Here is a 24,662-nt window from a genome sequence, read left to right as displayed (position 1 = left end):
TTTTTTTTTATCGAGATGAAATATCTTTTTTGCCCTTTTGAATTTTGGCATGTGGGTTTGGAATTAAGAAGGGTTTGGATAGAATTATGAGAGGCGGGCCAGGGTCAGACCAGTGGTGGGTGTTTTTTGTTGACTCGTATGATGTCTTTCACCTAATTTCGTAGAGATGTTTGCGGATTGGACACCAAAAAAAAAAAAAAAAAAGAAGGGAAATTGTTTGGATAGGGGGGAGAGAGAAATTTTAAAGTTCCAATTCAGCATTTCACTTTGTTTCATTACCAAAGAAGGAAAAGATTGGGAAAACATGGAAAAGTTGGTCAAAAACTAGACAAGGGAATCAATGAAAGTAAGAAGTTTTAGGTAGAAGGACAAGTTTTTCATACCATGCATTCACACTTTGGTATATTTCAACATTTTTGCTTTTTTTTTTTGTTAATATTCAATTATTCATATCTTTTTAGAATCTTCTTTCTATTGTTTAAAACTAATTCAAACTATACCACTTTTCTTCAATTTAAAATATAAAATACTAACCATCATGGAATTTTAAGAAAACCACAATTCTTTTCAATAAAACAGTCAAAATTATGGTATTTTAAGAAAAAACAATTAAATTTTTTATCATCATAGTCAAATTAGTCTTATATGAATATGAATGTGTTACTTGTCCCAAAAAATTTGTACTCTATGACATAACATATAATTATTGATTAAATTCAAAGGTATGGCATGTCAATTCATGAGTGGTATAGTGGTGGAATGAAGGGATAAAAGTGGTAGAGGGAATAGTATTTTTTTAAATATAATAATTAGAAATAATTTTTAAAATTATTTTATTTGAATAATAATTTAGTATATCCTATAAATAGGTAAGAAATTCGTTGTGCATATCTATGTTCATTATTGCTATCAAAATGATAAAATTATTGCTACTATTACATACCTACTTTCTCAATGACCCTATAGTTAGACTCGTTTTGGATTACATGTTATAGTTTTATAACGCTTTAATATTATAAAAAATGGGTAAAATTATGTTTGATTTTGTATTATATTTTTTTCAATGAAATATTTATGTTTTAAAAATATTTAAAGGGATGTGTGTATTTGAAAATTCTTTTAATTTTAATGAAAATTGTGAATTGCAATCTTTAAATCTTTGATTAGTTAAAGAAATCAAAGTATTCATTTGAAGCAACATGAGAAAGGAAAAAAAAAAAAAGGTTTGGAGATGACATCCTTTCAATTTCGTGATAGAGAAGGGCTATTATCTATCTTCATCCTGTACTTGAAAAGTTGTTCAATATAATTTTTAGGTTTGTTGAATTAAATACTTTTCTTCTTCAATATCCAGAAGCATAAATGCTTGAATGCACCTTCAATGGCATATTCCAAGTGTATAATCTCTGGTTCTAAGTGCCATATCAAATTAATTTTGATGGACCCCCGCTTTTGGTTATGGTAATTTCCACCATATGTATCACAAACTTTTTTATTCAATCAATCATCAATTTGCTTAAAGGTTTACCGATGATTTTTTATTGCAAAAAAAAAAAAATGTAGTCTTTTTGGGAGTTTATGTTAAAATTTTGCTTGTTTTGTTGCATTATTGCTGTTTTTTTTCTTATAGGTTTATGGGGTAGGTAAGCATTTGAACTGTCTTTTATCGGTTGTCATGGAGACTTGAGACATTGGATTTTCCAACAAACAAGAAAGCTACCTATGTAAAACTCAATTTCCTCATACACCCATCAATGGAAAATGTATAGTACAGCATTAAAAACAAAGGGAAAAGAGAGAAGGAAACGACAAAACCGATCTATAGGCCTTTGGGGATATCTCCAATGTGAATTTCGAGCATTCTAATTTCAAACAAAATTTGGTGATTTGAGACTAAAGCCAGTGACAGAATGGCTTCACAGAAAATTGCTGTTGAATTGGCCACCAGGGTTGTTGGGAACTGGAAGGAGACTTATCAATGGATACCAATATACGGAGCTTTTGCCACTATTGCACTGGCATTTTCAGTTGGTGCCAACAATCTTCCAGCCCCGGTTTGTCTTTCAATTTTCTATTTGTTCAGCTTTCCATGCTTTAAATGAATTACCACGAACTAATCAAACAAAGCAGCTCAGTTGCACAGCTCATAACTTACTTGCAAGGCAAGTTATATGGCATTGATCATGAGTTTTGAAGCTTGAAAATTTGAGATCCCGCATAAACGATCCAATGGAAAACACGCAATTTATAAGCTTAATAACCCATTTTTTCTTATGGCATCTGAAAATAATTGTTTTTTGTTTTACTGGCAGTTTTCAGCATCAGTAGGGACAGGGGCTTTAACCCTTTTGAAGGCCTCAATCATGGCTAGCGCCATATATGTTCCGGGAGCGGCCTCTGCAAGCAACAGTACTACTGTTAATGCTTTATTTTTCAATGTATGGAAAAGATGTCATTTTCTAAGTCCTAATTTTACTTGTTTTCACTTTACCAAACAGAAGCTTGACCCAATGCAAAGGTTTCTTAAATGGATAAGCAAATATTTAGTGGCAAAAGGCCTGATGAAGTTTCGTTTTCATGCAGTTCCTCAAAGAAAGTCAACCCACTGAAGGTTTCTTGATGTGGAGTATGGTAGTTGTTCTCCTCACAGCAAGTACTTTTTAACACTTGGATCTCATTGATTGCTTTTATTACCAATTATACACAGACTGGTTTGCTGAAAAGAAGAGGAAAAGAAAGAAAAGGACATGACAGAAACAAAAAGTTCAGAACTTTTACAACTAAAGTCCAACCCATATGATTGAATCACTCTGCAACACTTACTATTTTTCTTTGGCTTGACATTGAAATAGATAAATATTGCAATTATCAATGGAAACTAATAGTTCATGATACTTATATTTTTTTACATGGACAGCAATGTGGCTTGCACTTGCTACACACCTAGAGTTACCTGTCTCATCTCTGCAATCAATACAGGGTGCCATGTTAGGAACCATGCTAGTTGCAAAAGGTTTTGACTACTTACCACTATGGAACAAGGTAAAAGCAAATGCTAGATATAACAATGAAAATATGTTGCTGCAGATTAGTTGTTTTTCAGCACCCAACTAAACATAGATTGGAAAGAAATGATCTCCTAACTAAATTTAACTAATTTGTTTGTGGAATACTTCAGTCCTTGTTCTAACTGATAGCATAATGCAGAATGATAATCACAATTTTAATGGTGGAGGACTGCTCTGGATATTCCTTGAATGGACTTTTGCCCCGTCTATCGCCTGTCTATGTGCATGTTTCCTCTTTGCTGTCTTGAAGGGTTCTCTACTTCGCCCTGAAAATGCAGAGAAAAGGATTCTTATTTTCCTACCTATTGACTATGGAATATCTGCAGGATTACTTTGCTTCTTCATCATATCTCAGGTTTGCTTAATCTCAACCAATCTCATTTTTCATTCAAAAAATGCCCGTAATCATATATAGCTTCGGAGTCATTGATTGAAGGACATGTTTTCTCCATGTGGAGAGCTGTTTTTTGTATCCATAGAACTTCAGACAAGAAGGGCCGGATTCCGGAAAGAGATTATTAAAGGCTTCCCCATACTCTTTTAATGTGTAATTTCACACAATATATATTGCTCCTTATTATGAGTAATTGTTGCAACGGCTTTTTTGGCAGAGTCATGAAACCAGTATTTGCTTATATTTACTTATCCAAAAAAATTTTTGATTAGCTGACTGAATGTGACATTATTTATTTTTTAGTTTGGGGACAGTTGGATGATTATCTTCATTTATATTATTGCCTATTTAATTAGTGGCACTGTTTCATATTTTGGTTGGCAGGTCATAGGGAACTATGTGGATGTTAATAGATTGACTGTTCTAATTGCTGTTGCAGGGTCTGCCTCAATTGGAGCACTGTTATCTTTGGTAAATAGTACAATCACAGTATTTATTTCATATTATTTTGCTGTTGTAAATTCTCTTACCATCCAATGGTTTCTCCTCTTCGTATTTGTATCTAATCCTTCATTTCTATGACCCTAATTGGGTTTTGCCACAGGTTGTGGTGGTTCCTTTGGCAATGAAAAAACTTGCTACTATCCAAAATCACAGAAATTCTAAGGAAAACACATCTAATATCCATGAATCTGTAGAATGTCAGGAAACTCAGGGCCAGTCTAGTGGTGTAAAATTGGATGATGATGATGTTGATGAAATGTTGAAAGATTTTATGCGGAGGAGAGTCCTTGATACAGTCTATGAGGAGGAAGAAAGATGTTGGGCTTCACTGGATGTGATCCAAGAGCCTGACCAGGTTCAACCTGTTTCTCAGTGTAGTGCTAATACTGGTGTAGAGCAACCGGCTCCATTTAAACAGCTGCTTAAGTCAACGCCAAACAGGTTGGTTCAAACGAGGAACTTTCAAAGGATGGAGAAAACAACACCAATTGAAAATGTCATCAAGTTTATGAGAAATATGGCAAAGTCCACCTTTTCCCCTGTAAGTCAGGGTATTATACTAACTTGGTTGGGTAAAAATGCACAATTTCATCTCTTCCTCTGTAAGAAATGAAGAAATGCTGGTTTTGCTGACATGCATATATGATTGCAATTGATTAGGTCCTTGAGTATGACAGAAGAACTCTCATTCGGCACGCCTTAGCTGAAAAATACGATGAGATAGAAGACTGCTTCTGTTTTCCTCAACTTCTAGCATCATGCATCTTTGCGTAGGTTTTACTTCTGCACTAAACCAAAAGCAAACAATTTTAGTTTATACGTGTTGAATACCCTGGCAATGCAAAAGCATACTGAAATTTATCAACATGCGATTATAGTGCTTTCAACCTTAGCCTTGGTATGCAGGCTTATTCAATCCGCTACTGAGATAGCTGCTATTGTGAATCCATATGTAGCTATTCTTGATGTGTTCAATCATAGATCAAAATATTCTGTAAATGGGGAAGATGTGGTGAGTTACTGCAACATTATCGAACCATTTGTTTTGACAAGTAACCAAAATACATTTAAAAATTCATGACATTATCAGGGGCATTTACAAGTGAAGTGGTGGTTTAGAGGTATTGGCGGACTTGTTGCTGCAATGGGATTTCTTCTATGCGGGTGGAGGCTGACTCAATGCCTTGGTGGCAAGCTGACATACATAAGCAACTCCAGAGGTTGGGCATCTCAGTTGTCAACCGTGGCAGCAATGATCATAGTTTCTAGGGTGAAGCTACCTGTTTCGAGCGTCCATACTTTTGTGGGTTCTTTGATAGGACTTGGGATAGCAGATGATCACCGGGCAAGATTTCCTCACCAATTCTTTTCATTTTGTACCCTCCTTGAGTCAAAACATTAACTTATTTAAGATTTCTGTTTTGCAGAATGTTAACTGGAAACTCCTTTGCAAAATCTTATGTGGGTGGATCATGACCATAATCTTTTGCTGCGGGGTTGCTTATCTGATTTTCTCCGCCTCCATACACACGCCAGCCTATGCAGTGCCCTGATTCTTTATGTCTTAAGTACAAGTGTATCTAGTGGCCAAAACCAAAAAGCATTTCCTTGGAATCAAATTCCATTACTTGACTAGCATTTATAATATAAGTAAGTCCACTAGGAACTGAGAGATAAGGTTAGAATGGAAGGGCCCTGCTCTCCATTAAAACCCGGAATTTTTTCCAATATTGTGATCTCTTATTTACACTTTCGGTTTATTTGAATCAAACTTTCAAACTTTCAAACTTAAACGCTAACCTAATCCTTTGATGGGCTGTGGCTGATATGTATGCACATAGAATGTGCGCTAAATCAAACCTGTCCCTACCCAAGAACGTTGCAAAGAAAAAGCATGTAATGATATGACATTTCAATTTCCAAAAGGTGAGCTTAATCATCAAGAAAACTCTTATTTTTCTATAAAAATTGAGGGTAGAGGCCGAAAAATGAAATAGATTCAATTATTTAGCCTAGCAATATTCATTGTCAACTGGCCTGCAACAGCAACCACATCTTCATCAATCTATTACGCACCTAACCATGCACATCGGCGACGTGCCAGCAGCCATATCTATTTTCTATTCCATCAGCTATATTTTTCCACGACGGTTCAAAAGGTACAATCATATCCTCTTCGCACATTTCACTGAAGATCTATGCCAAAGTCAAAAATTAATCGTTTCCCCACATTCTCTTGCGTCCTTGCTTTGAAGGCCTAACCGCCCATATTCAAAGATAATGACAATTATTTGCTTTACTATAAAGAAATAAATGTGCTATAACCCACATGCTTTTACGGTGTCCCATTTTCATTATACAGTTGATACGTCTATTATTCTCCATCAAAGGTGCATAGTTATAAAAATCACCCTTATATCCTATGCATAAGATGATAGATAAAATAATATAATAATTATTTTATATTGTATTTGATTATTTCTAATTGAAGAAGATATGATTACAAAAAGAGTATATCATCTTGATATAAGATAATTTAGTCATTTTAAAGTGAAAATGATTATTTTTAATTCATGAAATTAAACTTATATATCATGCTATACTCTTAAAAATTATATTAATAATTTAAATAATATAAATTTTGAAGAAGGATAATTTTGATTAATAAATAAAATTTTCTATCTTAATGATTATATTCATCAAACATAAGATATGATGACATTATTTAATCTAATTTTATTTATAATATTATCTTATCTTATTTTATCATAATCTTATGTACCAAACATGACTTTAAATATATATATATATATAATTTACAGGTAGATACTAAATTAAGATTTATATTTGATTAACTATCAGTGTATAAATTTTATACATTATCAGTGAATTAGATAATGTTATTTCATTAATAAAATGAATCAGATGATACAATCTCATTAATAAATAAATTTTTTTAAAAATATTATTTATTTATTTTAAAAGTTAATATTTGTTTATTAATGAAAACATTACCTAATTTACTGATAATATATATAATTTATATTCAGACAATATATTAAATATAAACTCACTAAAATATCTTACTTAGGTATATTTTTGTTGTTTAATTTCTATTAGACATTGTTGAAAAATTTGAAACTATGACTGATCACTTCATTCCTGATTTCCTCCCATTAAGGGCAGTTGGGAGATATTTAATTAGATGAGAGTCAGCGGATTTATATATATGGTAATAGGTTTTTTTTTTTTTTTTCTCTTCTTAAAGAAAAATGAAATAATTAGTCCACACCAAGAGATATTAAATAGATTCAGTGTATCAGAAAGATTAAAGATTATAGTTTTTTCATTCTTGATTTTGCCTGTAAGAGCAGCCCAGAACCTCTGCTTTCCTAGGATAAACCAAGTTTAGGTCTATGAGACAAAGCATTGATTGACCAAAGAACTCTGTGTAACATAACATCTCCTTCATCTATGTTTCTTTCCTCCCAATTACCTAAAAATCCCATGATATTTTTAGCTAATTTATATCATCTTAAAGAATCTGCTGTAGAGTTTATATAAGCCTGTTAATTATTTCAATTTATAAGTTTTTTTTAATATTTAAGATTGTTAGAAATTAAATCCGTATCATTGAAATAAAATTTTAATATTTTATTAATAAATTATATAACTGTTGATTTAATTTATAAAATTAATATTATAAGATCTTCAACTTCTTAACTTAATAATTAAGAAGGTTTTAAAATATATATATAAGGTATAGCTTTGTAGTAATTAACATTTAATTCTGAAATTTGTCATCTTTTCCTTAATTGTTTCTTGATGAACTACTAAATACTCGGTGTGGGTGGTTCTTATCGTCAGATATTGCAGATAAAGCAGCACACTATGAACTGTTCAGTGCCATTTTCCTACACCAACCTTGGGCCCCCCAACCCCCAATCCCCTGTTTCCATTTTCTTTTCCTAGTCACTTTTTGTGGTTCCTACTTAAAACGATCATGCAACAAAGATTCTTTAATTCGCTAAATGTTTAAGCTCTTTTCAAAAGCTGTCCTTGTAAATCAAAAGCTAGCTCGCCAAATACATATTGTTCACAAATCACCCCAGTTTTGCTCCCCCCACAACCTTAAAGCATATCATGGCTGCCTTCAATTATTCACTTTTCTTGATCGGTTTCATGATATTTCCAATGTTATTGCCAAGAACCGTTTCTGCAATTCGAATCCAACAGCAACAGACGCCATCAAAGTCTCCAAGTGAAGGGGCTAATCCGAACATGCTAGCAGTTCATAATGTTCCGCCGCAAGAATCACATGAAAATGTTTTTCCTGTTCTCATGAAGGGTCGAAGAATAACGCCTTCCAGTCCCAGCCACAGGGGCAATACCGCACCCATTTTCACGAGGCATCTCTTGAGAAAAGTCGATACTATAAGCTTTCAAGAGCTAAGTTCTGTGCCAAGCCCCGGAGTTGGCCATCGATGAAACCTATAACTTTGCACTTGTCCCCATGTTCTTGTTGAACTTCATTTTTAACTGTTCGGGTTGTTTAAAAACAAAGTGTAGAGAAGGCAAAAGATATATAGCTCAATTTTTAGTGGCTTGTAAAAGATTCGATCTGTATCAAATTTTCATTTTCATTGCAATCAAATCCTATAATAAGATTTAATTCCTCGTCACCATGTTTGATTTTTGAGAATTATCTAAGGTTTGATCAATTAGTTACCATTAGTTACTTTCCGAATCACATTCTTCATTTCAACTTATGTTTGTTTTACTTTGATGCATTGAGGGTACTACTAGACTCTCTTTTCTGAAGTTGCCTAGAAAGTCCATGTGAAGCTAATGTGCAAAATGTGTCAGATCGTATATATATATTAATGAAAAAAACCCATTGATATGGTGAAAAAACTAATACGATTTTCTTTTGCAGAGGATGTTGGTGGTACAACTGCCTAGCTATTAACAATACTGAAGGCATTTTTACTTCACATAAACTTCTGTCCAACATCTTTTATAACTTCAATAACAAGTCAACTTAATAAACCAGGTACAGAAGAATTTTTTGTAAACAGACAGTCACATTCTTCAACAAGATTTCCCCTATGATACTGTATTTCTTGTGTCTTATGATCCCACAATCCAGTGGTTCCGGCCTGGTCATGTAAACCAATTTTGACTTGATCTCTTATTTTAATAGCTCTAGCCTTGATGGCCAGGAATGGGATGTACATAAGAAGCTTTCTCATTTTTTCCTTTTACCCTTCACAACCTTGCTCATTTTCATGGCCTTTTCAGTACTACTCCAGCAACTTGACGCCCTGAATCTGTCTCGCAATGAATGCACATCTCCTCCTTCGTGGAAAATTATCACTGCATAGTCTTTAAAATTACCATTATAATTTATAGAGCGATTGAGTATGGCAACATGACATGGGAAGAAACATGGAAGATTAAGCTTTCCCTACCACTAATGGAGATTTGAAGTTTTTAGGAATTTTCATAACCAATCTGACCACGCGCCCATTAATCTGACTATTTGTAGTTAACCAACAATGCATTTTACGCCAGTAGTTTACTTTAAGTGATTCAAGATATAATTCTTTCTTTTCCATGTTTTAGACCACCGTCAAAATGTGATTCAAGACCCCACTGTCATTTGTTAACTAAATTTAGCCAAGGACGGGATCTTGCTTGGAACGCCGACCAACGATTTTGAAACACGGTTAATTGGGACTATGAGATTAAATGCAAAAAAACGTGTCAAATTTCTCTTCAACTCAGGTTGTTTTCGTACGAAATTTGGCTCTTTTAAGTCTTAACTTTAGACCTAAGGCATGCTTTCAATTGGTCATTCTGTCAAAAAATTGTCTACGTGCATTTAGTCTATTGAATTCCATAACACGAAACATCCGACATCTTGGAAAAACTCCCTCTTACATTATCACTACGTGATTAAGTCTAGGGATCGAAAACACATGTGCAAATTTTTAGGCAAGGAAAATGATACACGTATGGTCCAAACCGTGGAGTCAAACCGTCAAGGATTTTCTGGGAGGCTGCTCACATGGTGGCCCTTGAGGCCTTGACTGAGTGACATTGAGAGGGCATCTCACATTACAAATCAGACCCTTCCTTTACCTTCCCTGCTGTCAGTAACAGTACATTTTACATTTGCACATGTTTCACTTAGAGTCTAACTGAGGCAATGTTTAATAGGCTAGGCAAGATTTGAAGAAAGAACCTTTCAATTCTATCATCTAATCACCTGTTCATGCCATAAATTAAGGTTTACCTTGAAAAATTGTCTTCTAAAATCTACACCACTGTCATACAAGACCGATGTACTGCCTTAAATCAAACAGTTTGGATAAATATTTGAAGTCCGGTAGAGATTCTTGTTTCATCCTAAGTTTTTGTCATACTTGATTTTAGCAGTCTAAACTGGTTGATGTCAATTAGGTTCTCAATCTCATCAAAGCATAAAGAACTATACAAATATATATATATATATATATGTATTAAAGAATGAAGAACAACGGATCAGTGCCAAAAATCAACTGTTAATGATGAGCATCCAATCGCGGTTGTCACAGATAAAAGATTAGGACAAATGATGGTCAATTGAACCACAAACATTTGCAAAACGATTTGTTTTCAGGTGTCCCGGTTTTTGCAGATGACTGGTGTTTTTATGGAGTCCTTGTGTTGGTATGGAGCATGGACAAGGCAAAATTACGTCGGCATTTTTTATCATTGCGCTTTTAAGCATGCAAATTATTTATCTAGCTTATCAAAAGGATTAATCTCGTCATCAACCACTTCTTTTGCCCCTTCCTCCCGATTACTTTGAACCATGGCAGCTTTGATGATTCTAATCAGAATATGAATGGAAATGGATTAATGAATAAAATGAGTACTCATGGGCAAAGATTAACACAAGATCATGTAATCTATGTGGCTTTCTTGTCGTGTGGGAAACACCTTTTGCTTTTCCTTTCAATCTAGTATATCTGATTTGTCACTGATTATAATTCTCTGTCAAAGTTTCAATTGCTTATCAGTTTCGAGAGCATACAGAGAGCTCTCTGCCCCTCTCAGTTTGTTTATTATTTACACTGTGCCACAAATGTTTTAGCACTGCTTTAAGTGCCACTAATTATTGACTCCAAGACTACTGTAATGCAGAATATAAGAAGTAAGCTGGTAGCTTCCATAATTTCTGTGATTAAGAAATTTCGCATCGCATGAGGATTGGACTTTAGGGTTTGAACTTTAAGGTGTAAACTAGTCAAAAAGTCTGTATATACCCAGAAAGTCAGGGGAAGATCTAGTAGTTTAAAGCTCAAGTCTTGGCTGGCAAATTGATAAAGGATATAACTTCCAATCCAAATCAGTAGCTGTATCTAGTTAGTATAGATTAGCTTTCATAAGTTTTATCCTTACTTGCATTTCTCAATGTGCATCTCTTTGCTTTATAAATTGAATTAACAAATTAATGGAAATAACATTTTCAAGTGAAAATTATGAAAGGAAAGAAATCATCTCATTGGACCTGTATTGAACAAGGGAATTGATCAAATAAATAAAAAGACAGAGAGCGGATTCCAGCTTCCAAGAAATAATAAAAGAACTAAGTTAAAAGAAAAATTAAGACACTTTCATAGTATTCTAAACCATCAAAGCAATGGCATTGATCAAAGGGATAGAGCAAAATCAATCCCAGTGAAGGGGATATGATTTGAAAGAAAGAATAGAATAAAGACTTACTGACTGACTATACACTTCTAAATATATAATCTTAATCTAATCAGAAAGAATAAAAGAAAAAAATAGTTGTCCACAGAAAATTCAAACCAAGAAAAAGAACCCTGTGTATGAAGAAACATGGAAAACTAGGGAGAAATTCTGGAGAGATCACTAATGGCCTACGCCAGGGCTTGGAACAGACTGAAGAATCCGATCAATGCCAGCAAGGTGCCGGGCAAAGAGCTTCTCGTTATCGAGCGTGGCGTGACCCTTCTTGCTGGGACCAGAAGCTGGCGCTGTACCCTTAGGGAGCGCACTCAGCACCAAGCTTGCAAACAAAGGACTATTTTTTTTGCTTTCCCTTGTGTTTAGTAGCTTCCTACTTTCCATTTGTGGCACAAATGAAGCAGAGATTACCAAGAAAATGAGAACCAGGGAACTAAAACGATCCATGAATTGTATAAAAAGTAATTGCAGAAAACGAGACACAGAGCAAGATCAAAAAGAAAGAGAGAAAATGGAATCTGGGTTTTGTTGGTGTAGTTGGAAAAGCGTTTAGTAATGTAGTGGTTTTGTTTTTTGATGCCTTGACGATGGGATTTGGTGCACAAATATATAGAGATCGAGAGCAAGCGAGAGAAAATGAGAAAATATGCCATGAACCAACGCGTGACGGCTGGAGAGAGAGCGTGGAAGATATGTTGTGGCTAAGTCAAACATTAAAATTAGAGTTAGGAAATGAAGAAAAACAAGAACAAGAACAAGAAAAGAAAATTTGTAGGTTTAATTCAGAGTGGAATTAAAATGGGTCAGATTGATGAAATTATTTGTCTGTTATATGGTGGTATTACTAAATAATTTGGATATTAAAAATGAGAGTAGAAAAAGGCCGCGTGGAGGTGGATAAGACTTTGTTAAGGGCGAGTGAGACAAGCCGCTGGCCAATTTCTTGGCAAATTTCATGCACCGTCAACTCTTAAATTTTTGGTCCAAATGGTAGCACCCAGCATCCACGGTTGGTTTTGTTTTGGCTTCGTGGTAGCCGCTCAACCACACTAGTTCAGCACTAAAGTGTTTGATGGCTTGTGCTACTTAAAGTTACATTTTTATAACCTGATCAAATGGATCAAGGATTGATGGAAAGTGAGTTGTTAGTTTTGGCAATTCTGAAAGCAAGTATTTTGGCAAAACGCCATTTTATATTTGGCTGCTGTATATAAAATTATGACTCATGACTCTTTAATTGAAGCATCTGTGACATCTCTTCAATCTGACGTGTGTAGCTTTGACATGATGACTAATCGAATAGACTACGAAGCAATTTTGACTAGGGATTTCTGAAACTTCATTCCATTTTAGCAATTAACCATTTTTCATTCACCGAATATATTGTTCATTACTGATGCAAAATCCTAATTATATATTATTCAGTTTGGTCAAGGAGATAAGATCATAAGAAAGATGAGAATTTGAATTGTAGTATTCTTCTATGAGACTATGATAGCCAAAAAGGGACAAGAAGTGCTGTTCTTTTGGTTCTTGACATGACAAAGACTTAGGTATGGCAATTTTTCGGTTTAGACGAGCTGTAAAATTGAATATATCGAAGCTGAAGCTCTTAGTTGGCGGGCCAAACTGCCCAAGTCAAAATCGTGAAGGAAACGAATAAGATTAAGATCAACATGGCCCCGCGAGTGTTAAAATTGGAAAAGGGCAGATCGTTTACATGACAAAAGCATGCTGAATATAGAAGATTATTTATAAAACCTTAAACAAACATGGTTTATAGAACTCAGAAGCCCTTGTTTTTAGTGTTGCTGTCCAAAATGGAAAACGACCACTTTCACAGCCGCTGTTGGATTCCACCCTTCGGAAATTGGAAGCTTTTATTACGCAAAATCTTTACAACCCTTCCCTTTGATTTTTCCTAACCTTTGTTTGGCTAATGGCAAACTGATCTTCTTGATATTTAAAGCAACCACACTAAGAACAAACCCAAACTAAAGAAAAAAAAAAAAAAACAATCTTCAACTCATTAGGAACCAAAATTTCTTAACCATAGGACAGCAAAGTCCCTGCTACATGTTTGATCTGTGACAGAAAATGGATATGTTTTTATGCAGACGCAAAAACAAAGAATCTGAAAGGAGTTTGTTCCATATCCTAAACCTCATCTCAAGAGATGCCAAGGAGAAAGGCCAAATTAGATAAGACTAGACTAGATCTTAATTCTCTTCCAATATTATTGGTTGGTTCGCACGTAATCGTCCACAATAAGCTGCTGCCGCCGCAGGCCTGTTGTTTGTCTGATTATCAGTATTAGAAGTTTATCTGAATCGAAATCAAGGTTTTTGGACGTTATATGTTGTACTCGTTTGGAATCAAGCAGCTCCTGGGACCGGAACATCGGTTAGGAAACTGTCAGAAGTAAAAAATAAGCTCTCAATGTCAATTAATTGGTTCTCAATCATTTTGATTCATGACACTGGAGTTAATATCTTTGGTGCCATTGCTGCTGCCATTGCTCTTCTAAATTACTTTTTTTTTTTCTCATATTGGAGTAGATTTAGTTTTGATGTAACCTTAATAAATGCAGCAGGACCAGTGGTACAACTTCCGCCGCCCCATATGGCTTCTATCAATTCCAACAGAAAAAGAAGTTTAATTGCAATTTAGATATTTGAATTTTTACTTGTGCATTTTTTAATGCATGTTTCATATATCACTTTCAATATTACTTAGAACAACCGGGCTGGCTTATATTTTGTTGAAATTAAAGAAAAAACCGGCCAATATTATTAATTGATTGATAATAATAGAGAAATTTGATAATTTATGTGTTTGTATTATGTACAATATTAAAATTTGTATACTCACATCATATTTTATATAAAAATTATTTGTTATAATTCGTATGGACACAAAAATATAAAATATATTTTTTTTGTGTTATTAAGCCTATATACAATTGTAACTAAAATTTTAAATAATTTTATTTTTATATTTTAATTTTATATCATATTCATATCATATTTTAAATTATCAAATTTAAATAAAGACAAAGTTTTTCCTATTGTTCTGATTTTATTTCAAATTAAGACTTCCTTAAGATAAATCATGGAGGCCTGGATTATATACCAATCACATAAACCAGAAATGCTTTTGGAAAAAGTAGAGGTTAATGTGTAGAAGAAAGGAATTTGACTTCTTTGATTATCCATTCTATACATCCAACGATCGTTTTTTTTAATTAATTGATATCAGTAATTAGTATTTTACATAACTAGGGTTAATGTGCACAAGTAAGGTACGAAATAGCCTATGATTATATTTGGCTTGAAAGATGATTTTGTTTTGTATTGAGAAAGTCAACAACCCCCAACAAAGAGTCCTCAATGGGAGGGCAAAGCATCAATTTTTAAAAATATTTAGTCCCATCAACCATAAAATTATAAACAAGAATACATGTATGTATGGATTAAATGATTTGTAATAGCAAAATGCTTAATGGGTCTACTCTTTTTTTTTTTTTTCCTTTTAATGAATCATACACGCATTGTCAGAATGTATAGATTTTGTATATTATCAATTAATCAAATGATAATATTTAATTAATAAATAAATATTAATTTTTAAAATAAATATATATAAATTAAATTTTTTTAAAAAAATTTACTTATTAATAAGATTTTATTATCTGATTCAATTTATTAATGAGTTATTATCATTTAATTTATTAATATTGTATAAAATATATATACTAACCGTATATCAAATATAAACTGTTATATTTATATGATCATTTTATTTTATTTTTTTTATTTTTAAATCATTTACTGATCATAAATTATAACAAACATTTTGAATATTTCAACTTTAGAATTCCATCAAAATTTACTAAATTAAACCAAAAATGGAAAAGAATTTTGCTTCAAAACCATGACTCATGTGAGCCTTTTCCCTTACCATATTTGAGAAGTGACCTTCCTTTTAGATGAATACAAACGAATGGTCGACATTTTTTACTTACAATACATAAGAAAAAAAAAATAGAAAGAGAGAGAGAAATAGAAATCTTGAATTGCCAACAAAATGAGGAAAAACAAATCCAGGAAACAAAGAGAGAAAACCCAACAAAAAATCGTGTTAAAAATGACCCAAAACTGTCGGCATAAAATGTTGTAACAATAAAAAAAGAAAGGCGTTTGCTGGGCATAATGCGCACAGAAGGGTCCCTAAAAGCATTCACCCATGTCAATAGCTGACGTGTCTGCCAGGTTTGCCGGAAGTGCAGTTCCCCTTTGTCTCACTACACCTCAGAAAGTGTTCAAACAACAGAGTCCGGGACATTATCTTGTGCCTAAAGATAAGTAAGCATGTTTAATTGATTTTGGAAAACAATTTTTTTTTTAATTTCTATATGCTTTGATTATTTGACTAAAGATTTGCATGATACAAGGCAAAGCTAGTGGTTGAATCCATTGATTAAGTAAAAAAACTCAAAAAAGGATATTGTCATTTGAAAAAATGACAAGCCCTACTAAGATATAGAACATGTTCACATCAAGTTCATTTGAGACTAGCGAATAGAACATCCTTTTTTCCCACTATTATTCCCCTTTCAGCAGTATTAATCCAACTTTATGACCTTATATATGGGGCATATACATAATATATAAATGTTGTACCTTAAAAATATTTTTTAAAAAAATTACACTCGTAATCAAATATTATATTTATATAATCAATTATTACATCATAATTAAGTAAATAATTAACGAACAAACTATAATATAACTAAACAACCAAACCTATGTATGGGTGAAATTTAAACCTATTGCATTTAATTATGTCAAATATTTGACTTTTCAATCACAAAATTCAAAGTTTTAATTGTGGCAAAAAATTCGATTTCTTTTAAATAAGGTCTCAATTTCGAATCTTGTAAATAAAAAAAATAAATTTTAAGAGAGCTTACTTTCCTTATAGGGTTTGATTCTGCTCGACTCTGAATTAATCCTGATTCAAAGTGGCTTTCGAACATCGGGGAGTCTTAAACAAAAAAATAAATCATTGAATGTAAACTCAAAGTTTAATTAATTGATTCATATAATTATATTTAAAAAATGACATTAAGTAAATTTAAAGTTTAAGATTCAATATTTATAATACATTTTTAACTTCCTTGGTATATTTATGAGGAATTTCTTTATTTTAGAATCAACATATGAATTTCCACTTGAAATTAGAAATGACAAAAGTAATTTTCCCCTTTTTTATCATTTATAGGGTTTGAGTGGCAAGGGGTTCCTAATGCGTTTCCAAGCCCACTTCCACAGGCTCAGCAAGCCCAATAGAGCCCATTCTAAAGTGCGCCTTTTTTCCTTCGACAGTCCATGTCCTGAAGGCGACCGTTGAAGAGTTCGAGTGTGTGGTCTAGATTAACTGCTCTGCTTCAATTATTAAAACGATCAATCTAGACTGCAATTCGACAACACCAATCTTCAAATCATCTCCTTGTTAATCTTTACTCGTAAATTCCTCTTCTCCTGTTAACCGTGCACCCACCGTGTAGAAAATGGAAAGTTGTTGTGCTACAGCAATATCATCACCTGCTTCCTTCTCCTCCATTCTCAGTATTCAGGCAAGAAAACCATCATTACTGCATGCATTTGTTCCTGTTAGTTTTGTTTGTATGTATATATTTTCATTTAAATATTTGTGGGTTTCTCACTTTATTTTCTTTCTGGAAGTGCAAGTAACATTTGTCTAAAAGATTGTACTTTTTTTTATACAGTACCTTTGGACTACACTATTTGCCAAATTTGGTGTTTCCATTTTGTTTCCAATCATGGTTTATTTTGAATTTCATAACTTGATCGACTGAAACTGCAGGGTGCTTCATCAAATGTTGGTAGAGAATTTTCTAAAAGTAGTATGCATCCTCAGCTTCTGTCCTGTCCACTTCCTAAACCATTTCTTCAAATAAATGGCAGACCTAAGCATCTTCTTCACCAACAAAGATCGGCTTATTTATCTTCTCGAACGTACAAAGGGCCTATATGTGCTGTAAAGCAGGGTTGGGACTTGGGGAGATTTATTAAAACATTATATTTTTTCAATGGACCTCCTTCTCCTGCTAAGGTTAGACAAACTTTCTATTCCAATTTTAATCATGGTGTCTAATTTTGAAATTTGTGTGCATACCCTAACGTGGATTTGCTGTTTCCTGAAGATCGTTGAATTCATAATAGAGAAATTATCCGGTCCGTCGCCCAAAGAATCAGCAAAGAAAATGGAAACTACTGGCTTCATTCTGGTAGCTGGAGCTACTGGGGGTGTAGGTAGAAGAGTGGTTGACAACTTAAGGAAGAAAGGGTTGCCTGTTAGAGCATTGGTATCTTTCCTTAACTTTTATCATGCATTCCCTAATATTATTTATATCTTTTTAAGTGCTTCAAGAGTGCCAGTGTTATTAGTATAATCTTTTTTCCTTCGTACAAAAGAAATAAAAAAGGTACTTGATAGATTTTACCTGCTCCTCTCATTCTTTCTGCCCCATTTACCCTTTTAACATTTAGGTCAGGAATGAAGAGAAGGCAAGAACGATGTTCAGTCAAGATGTTGAATTGGTGAGATAGCTTCCTATATTTAAGAACTCATTAGAATTCTGTTTTATACTGTTGATTTTGTAATGTAGTGACACTCATGCCTTAACTGAGGTATTGCATGAAAACAATTGCTTTGTTTTGCTATATTTATCGTAGTTCTTGAACTGACAAATTTAAGTTTCAGTGCTGTCATGGTTTGGATGTATGTGAACCAGAATTAGACTTATGTTCATATATGCTTCTCCACTTTTGATAGAGTTCTATTGGTCCTTCCATTCCATGTTTCCAACTTTGCCTTTTCCTACAATTTGCAGATTGTTGGGGACATTACAAAGGAAAGCACTCTGGCCCCCGAGTACTTCAAAGGGGTGAGGAAAGTCATAAATGCTGCTTCTGTCATTATTGGTCCAAAGGAAGGGGACACTCCTGACAGAGCAAAATACAGTCAAGTATGATTTTGAACATTCTCAAAATGATGAAATTTTTTTTTCTTATAAAATAGTTAGCCAAGTTTCTAAAAGTTATTTTACCATTTGCAATTCAATAGTTTGTTTTGTTTATTGCCTTAGAAGATTGAATGCTTGCCTGGATTTTATTTAATAACTTCTTTTCCTGGTTGAAGACTCTGACATATAAATATTATGTTTTTCAGGGAATCAAGTTTTTTGAGCCAGAGGTGGTGTACCAATAGCAATCTTGTGCCTCTTCAGATTTCTTTTGTGTTGAGGATGTCATACTTGAGAATTTGTTTGCTTTTCTTTTTTTTTTTTTTTAATTAAAGAGTTACGGTTATTACCCTATGTTCTCCATAACTATGAGAGTTTGTTTGTTTGATGAAACAGATAAAAGGTGCTTCACCTGAAATGGTGGAGTATATTGGAATGAAAAATTTGATTAATGCTGTTAAAGAGAGTGTTGGGCTTCGAAGTGGGAAACTGCTTTTTGGATTTGAAGGTACACTCTTGTAACTCTTCTGCTAGTGGAAATTGCAATTAACACCCTTGCTACTGGAAAGCTGCAGGAGCACCTTTTTTTCAATTTGGACAAGCTAAATTGATTATGATTATAAATTATGAAGAGAGGGATGGGATATTCAAGTCTTTGTGCTTTACTTTGTCCTATAAATGAAACAATGGGGACAAACTACCATGAATTTATTAATGTCATACACGAGGATGTAAGTTTCCATATAGAACATTGATTTTTGAGTAATATTTATAGTATATCTCAATTGTGAAAGTTGTGATACAATGTTGGTGTAAAATCAATGATATTGTGGCAATCATTTCCAACAATCCCACAATATTTGGGCATGAGTTGGTGATGAGATGATGACTCTACAAAGATCCCTGATGGTCAGCTAAGTTATGGGAAAATTTTGCCAATAGTACATGTTGGTATAGCTTAGGTAACCATTCTGTAAACAACATTCTTGCACTTAACTTATGGAATTGGCGCAAGCAAAACACCACTGACCCAGCCAATTGACACTTTAGGAAAGATGTGGAATCATATTTTTCTGGTTATATGCAAAAAATAGCTATTGATGCTTTTTTCTCATGTTTCCATTAAGCAGATCAGAGTTCAAAAGAACTTAATTGGGGTGCTTTAGATGATGTTGTAATGGGCGGTGTTAGTGAAAGTACATTTCAGATTGATCGGACTGGTGGTGAAAGTGGTAAACCAACTGGGCTTTTCAAAGGTTTGTTCTTTTGGGAGCCTTTCATCAGATTCTCTCTTTCTCTATGCTACATCCTGGTGGTATTAGAACCATGACCTATAAGCCTCTATTATGACTTCATTACCTCTTTGCTTGTTTCTTTCTCTTTTCCTTATCCAATTCTTTTTTCTCCTTGTCAGGTGTTGTTTCGACTGCAAACAATGGTGGGTTTACTAGTATCAGAACAAGGGTACGTTAACCATAATAGCTTTTCTCAGATTTTGATGTTCTTATGCCATGCATGTTTCATAATTTTGTGGTCTGGTGCTCCGTAAACATAAGTATGTTCATTTTGCTAATAGTCATTTAAGATCAAGAGGCTGGCATTTGCAATCGCCATTGGTTTCAACTCCTGAGATTTGCAGCTTAAGAGAAAATATTAAAGGCAGGATTGTAATCTGACAGAATTAAAACTAGATTAGGTTATGACCATTTATTAATAACTGTCATCATGCCAGGCCTCAAAAATCACATTTGAAGAAATTCTTTGTTGATTATGATTATAGGCATATCGATTCAACTATCTTTTTAGGGAACATGCACATGCACGTCTTTGGGTGTTCAAGAAGACTTCTGAATGTATAGTGTGATGCTGATTCCATTTTCTCATGTGAAAAAGAAAAAATTAATTGGTTTTTATTATCAGAACTTCTCCTCACCAGAGGATCTTTCGGCATATGATGGTTTGGAGCTGTGGTTAAAGGGTGATGGTCGTCGGTATAAACTAATTGTTCGCACTAGCACTGATTGGGATACAGTGGGTTATACAGCAAGCTTTGACACCATTGGAGGCCAATGGCAGTCTGTGTGTAACAGCATGACCAGTCTATAATCAGCATTACGAAACAAATTATATTCTCCATTCAACTTGTAACTTATTGTTTCTTTACAGATTCGTTTGCCATTCTCTTCACTGAGGCCTGTATTTCGAGCACGGACTGTATCTGATGCCCCACCCTTTGATCCAAGCAATATTGTATCATTGCAGGTCCGCTACTGTGTCCATCTTTTCTAATCTTTCTACTTTTTAAGTTTTTACCAACCTATTTACAAGGAATGCAAAATAATTCCAGCTGATGTTCAGCAAGTTTGAATATGATGGGAAACTGAATCCCACTTTTGTAGAAGGACCTTTTGAGCTTCCAGTGTCAAGTGTAAGAGCATACATAAAGGATCCTATAACTCCCAGGTTAATATTCTTTTTTCTTTATTTTATCAGATTCTATCCATAATCAGGTCTAGACCTTCTTTTTCTTCTTTTTGGGGGAGGGGGGTGTTAAGGGTGTGGGTCTTATATAATTATTTATTTGTTGCATCACTTGTAGGTTCGTCCATGTGAGCTCTGCTGGAGTTACTAGACCAGACAGGCCTGGCATTGATCTAAGCAAACAACCTCCTGCTGTGCGCTTGAATAAGGAATTGGGTTTTGTCCTAACATTCAAGTTGAAGGTTATGTTCTATCCTTCACATGTATTTTTCTTCATTCAGTTTGGGATAAGGATTAAATCATTTGTTGAAGATAAATACCATCTGCTTGTTGCTTGCAAATTGATAAACTGAGTTTCAATCCTCTCAGCTACATTTCTTGTCACCTGCTAGAAATGGTGTTACAAGAATTGAACTGGAACATTAATGTCCATGCATTTCTGGAATTTTTTATTAAAAAAATGAAATAAAAGTAGCCGGATTAAAATTTTCATATCCAGATGATATATCATTATGAAACAAAATACCGAGTAAGGTGTATCTGAATATAGTATTGGTTGCAAAACTAGAAAGTTACCACAATTAAACTGTAGAAATGCTTGAATGTGTGATATTTGAGGTGTCATTTTCCCTATATATGATGCATTTTCTATCAAATTAGTGTTTGAAATTGGTAAGGAGTTGATATACTTCTGGCAGCATCCAACAAGAATGGAGTATTGACCAGAAGCTCTACTACATCAACCAAAGTTTCTCTTCCCGCTTTTATGATTTTGGAAATCCCTCTTTTCAGTTTGTTATTCTGGCCATATTCCACACATCTATTAAATTTATGAATTGGTTTTAGTAAGTTAGTTGTAGTTTTCCATTCCTCTAGCCATGTGACATACTCAGCTGAAGCTTTCTCTCTATACCATCAGTCCTTTGGCTATGAAGTTGAGAACCTGCATCTTTTCTTACACTTTTTTTTTTCTAGAACAGGGAGAGGATTTGATACGGGAGAGTGGAATTCCTTATACAATTGTAAGGCCTTGTGCATTAACAGAAGAGCCTGCTGGAGCAGATCTTGTTTTTGATCAAGGAGACAATATGATGGTATGGCATTGAAATGGTTATCTAACATGAATAACCACAGATTTAGAAGATCTAACATTTGGTATGGCCGAAACTCTGTTTTCTCACTAAAACTGTTTTCATCTGATAATTCAGGGAAAGATATCAAGGGAGGAAATTGCTCGCATATGCATTGCTGCCCTCGAAAGCCCATATGCATTTGACAAGACATTTGAGGTTAGTCTTGCTATTATTGCTAGACGCTAATCTTATTTTCCTTTTGCTATAGATGCTTGTAGCTTTATTTTGGGATGAATTATCTAGAACCATATTTGGTTACAGCATTCAAAATCTTAACTACTACATCTAAACGGTTATGAGACTGCTGCTAAGAATTTAGTGATATGTTACTGAACAAGTCAATGTTATAAATAAATTAGAAGTACTGAGCTTTAGTATAGGCACAATAAACTATCGTTATAACTCTTGAGGCCTGTATGTTTACCCTTTTACCATTAACCTATAAGGCATTGTTGGACTGGAAAAAGAACAGAAATTAAAACTTGAGGAGTTATCAATGGATGTTTGATGAACTTCGCTTTATGCATCTATTAGATTTGATGCTGTTGTCTACAATAACCTGGGCTGAAGATATGCCTGTGTTAAATGTTAGATGCACCATATTTAGTTTGTGATTTCTTCATTGGCTAATGTTGTTTCTTTTGCAGGTTAAAAGTGTGGTTCCATTCAGTGAGCCATTCACAGTGGACCCAGAAAACCCGCCCCCAAAGAAGGACTATAACATTTATTTCAAAACGTTGAAGGATGGCATTACAGGGAAAGAAAGTTTGGAACAAAGTGCCATTGCAGTCTGATGTTGATGGCAATATTGCATGGTAGGTCACTTTCAAAATTTCGTCTAACCTATTGCATATGAATGTGATGGGGTGTGTATGTATCAGGGAAGGTCACTTGATGTCTGAAGTTCATCACATTAGAGATCTTATTACATGCATACTAATGTCTGAAGTTCCTATTGTGTATATTAGCAAGTTAAGCTATTATAATTACTTTCCTACAAAATTTACCCCGAAAATGGTGTATTTTGTTGGAGTTGATGGCTAGTTGAAGTCTTATACTCTTTGGATGTTGATAATATCTGGTAGGGGTGAGTAGAAGCATAGTGAATATTGGCTTGAAAAAATCAACAATACTAATCATAAAAATCAGAAATTAATGAATGTATCAGCCATGCAGATAGATAATCAAGGGTGGATATGTGGTGTGATAGGGGAGAAATCAGAAAGAAAAGATAGGGAGGGAAGAAAAAGTATGGAGAAGAAACGACAGATAGTTTTAAAGGAAGAAGATGGAGAATCTCTGTTGAACATGTGCCAGCCACAGTGCAAACGCCTATGTATCTATGCATGATGCCATGCCTATATGACTGCCAATATCTGGAGAAAACTTACAGCAACTTGTATGTAATTCCACTAAAAGAAAAAGAAAGAAAAGACCTTCCCTGATCCTGATGTGTAGAGTGTAGAGTGTAGACTGAGTTTTATCCAGGAGAAAATTGAATAGTCAATTTTGTAGCAAAAATGAACAATAATTTAGAACTTGCATGAATTTTTTTTTACTTTACCCTTTTTACTGGATTCAATGGTTTTAACTGTACGAGTTTTCTTAAGATAACGTTGCACACGATCGAGCAATCTCAAAGAACACAATGCCAGTGTTTTAAATTACATCATCTTTCATATCAGAACTCTGGAAGAACTTGAACAACAGAGTACGTTAGATATATTTGTTTTCGTTCAAAATTTTGGGTACTTTCACTTGTAGCTTTAAGTTAAAGCAAATGGTAAAACAATGTCTAGATGTACTTTTGCAAGTTGCAAGACAGTTCTCTGAGCTATCAGAAAAGAGAAATCAAAGGAAAATACGATAAAAAAGGCAAACAAGGACATGTTCATTGGAGCCCGTCATTAGGGCCCCACTTTTGCCCAAAGTCAAAAAAATATAGTACATTTTTCAATCTTTGACAGGCACTGCAATAGCTGCATGGGACTAGATGTAGTGCACTGTTTGAAACCTTGAGGAGAACAGTAAAAATACAACTGTAATTTTCTCAGTCCTGTAAACTAAAGGCTTTTACTTTTGACCTGCCTTCACCTCACTTTGTAATCCCAAAATAAGGATGGAGGATGAAGAGGGTAGAACTTATTTCTGAAAATTTCGTCTTGTACAAAGCAGAACAGAACAGGACCAGCTTGGCTTTGGAGGGTCAATACTGGTTCAATGTTTAGACAGATTAGATTGCTGAAGACAACAAATTTCTTTGGCTGTCTGCA

At 34.0% G+C, this 24,662-nt stretch overlaps 3 protein-coding genes across 8 annotated transcripts; 2 read left to right on the top strand and 1 right to left on the bottom strand.

The window, feature by feature from the left end:
- The first annotated feature begins 995 nt into the window (after window positions 1-995).
- On the top strand, window positions 996-8,651 carry LOC111280541 (phosphate-repressible phosphate permease pho-4-like). The gene is made up of 12 exons (XM_022868009.2): window positions 996-2,054; window positions 2,313-2,438; window positions 2,584-2,653; window positions 2,918-3,042; window positions 3,208-3,423; window positions 3,847-3,933; window positions 4,067-4,507; window positions 4,627-4,736; window positions 4,873-4,978; window positions 5,057-5,311; window positions 5,394-6,125; window positions 7,843-8,651. The coding sequence occupies exons 1-11, from the start codon at window positions 1,911-1,913 to the stop codon at window positions 5,517-5,519; spliced, it is 1,806 nt and encodes a 601-aa protein (XP_022723744.1). The 5' UTR covers window positions 996-1,910; the 3' UTR covers window positions 5,520-6,125; window positions 7,843-8,651.
- Window positions 8,652-11,607: 2,956 nt separating this feature from the next.
- LOC149510637 (precursor of CEP14-like) lies at window positions 11,608-12,462 on the bottom strand. Its single transcript, XM_089757206.1, has one exon. The coding sequence runs from the start codon at window positions 12,169-12,171 to the stop codon at window positions 11,890-11,892; it is 282 nt and encodes a 93-aa protein (XP_089613332.1). The 5' UTR covers window positions 12,172-12,462; the 3' UTR covers window positions 11,608-11,889.
- Window positions 12,463-17,208: 4,746 nt separating this feature from the next.
- On the top strand, window positions 17,209-23,966 carry LOC111280717 (NAD(P)-binding Rossmann-fold superfamily protein). 6 transcript variants are annotated; one of them, XM_022868143.2, is made up of 17 exons: window positions 17,209-17,362; window positions 17,614-17,862; window positions 17,954-18,115; window positions 18,300-18,350; window positions 18,644-18,778; window positions 18,982-19,005; window positions 19,172-19,283; window positions 19,906-20,031; window positions 20,190-20,239; window positions 20,696-20,854; window positions 20,942-21,037; window positions 21,123-21,238; window positions 21,375-21,498; window positions 22,237-22,350; window positions 22,465-22,545; window positions 23,037-23,204; window positions 23,566-23,966. In XM_022868143.2, exons 1-16 carry the CDS (start codon window positions 17,297-17,299, stop codon window positions 23,181-23,183), a joined length of 1,812 nt encoding a protein of 603 aa, XP_022723878.1. In that variant the 5' UTR covers window positions 17,209-17,296; the 3' UTR covers window positions 23,184-23,204; window positions 23,566-23,966. The 6 variants fall into 6 exon arrangements, with proteins under 6 accessions (XP_022723878.1, XP_022723879.1, XP_089613403.1 ...); XM_022868144.2 differs by having other exon boundaries at window positions 23,600-23,736; XM_089757277.1 differs by having other exon boundaries at window positions 23,558-23,676.
- The last annotated feature ends 696 nt before the right edge of the window (window positions 23,967-24,662 follow it).

Source organism: Durio zibethinus, chromosome 28 (genome assembly GCF_047325235.1).
Source record: "Durio zibethinus cultivar Kanyao isolate XHJ-2024 chromosome 28, ASM4732523v1, whole genome shotgun sequence".
Taxonomy (NCBI): domain Eukaryota; kingdom Viridiplantae; phylum Streptophyta; class Magnoliopsida; order Malvales; family Malvaceae; genus Durio; species Durio zibethinus.
Note: the sequence above shows the minus strand (reverse complement) of the source record. Positions and strands in the feature narration are given on the sequence as shown.

What these genes read in the sequence shown, in the direction of transcription:
- LOC111280541 (XM_022868009.2), top strand. Translation starts at nt 1,911, where the DNA reads ATGGCTTCACAGAAAATTGCTGTTGAATTGGCCACCAGGGTTGTTGGG. An exon ending in AGTTGTTCTCCTCACAGCAA is followed by an intron (nt 2,654 to 2,917) that starts GTACTTTTTAAC and finishes TTACATGGACAG; the next exon opens with CAATGTGGCTTGCACTTGCT. An exon ending in CTAGCATCATGCATCTTTGC is followed by an intron (nt 4,737 to 4,872) that starts GTAGGTTTTACT and finishes CTTGGTATGCAG; the next exon opens with GCTTATTCAATCCGCTACTG.
- LOC149510637 (XM_089757206.1), bottom strand. Translation starts at nt 12,171, where the DNA reads ATGGATCGTTTTAGTTCCCTGGTTCTCATTTTCTTGGTAATCTCTGCT.
- LOC111280717 (XM_022868143.2), top strand. Translation starts at nt 17,297, where the DNA reads ATGGAAAGTTGTTGTGCTACAGCAATATCATCACCTGCTTCCTTCTCC. An exon ending in ACAGAGCAAAATACAGTCAA is followed by an intron (nt 18,779 to 18,981) that starts GTATGATTTTGA and finishes TATGTTTTTCAG; the next exon opens with GGAATCAAGTTTTTTGAGCC. An exon ending in CATTTGACAAGACATTTGAG is followed by an intron (nt 22,546 to 23,036) that starts GTTAGTCTTGCT and finishes TTTCTTTTGCAG; the next exon opens with GTTAAAAGTGTGGTTCCATT.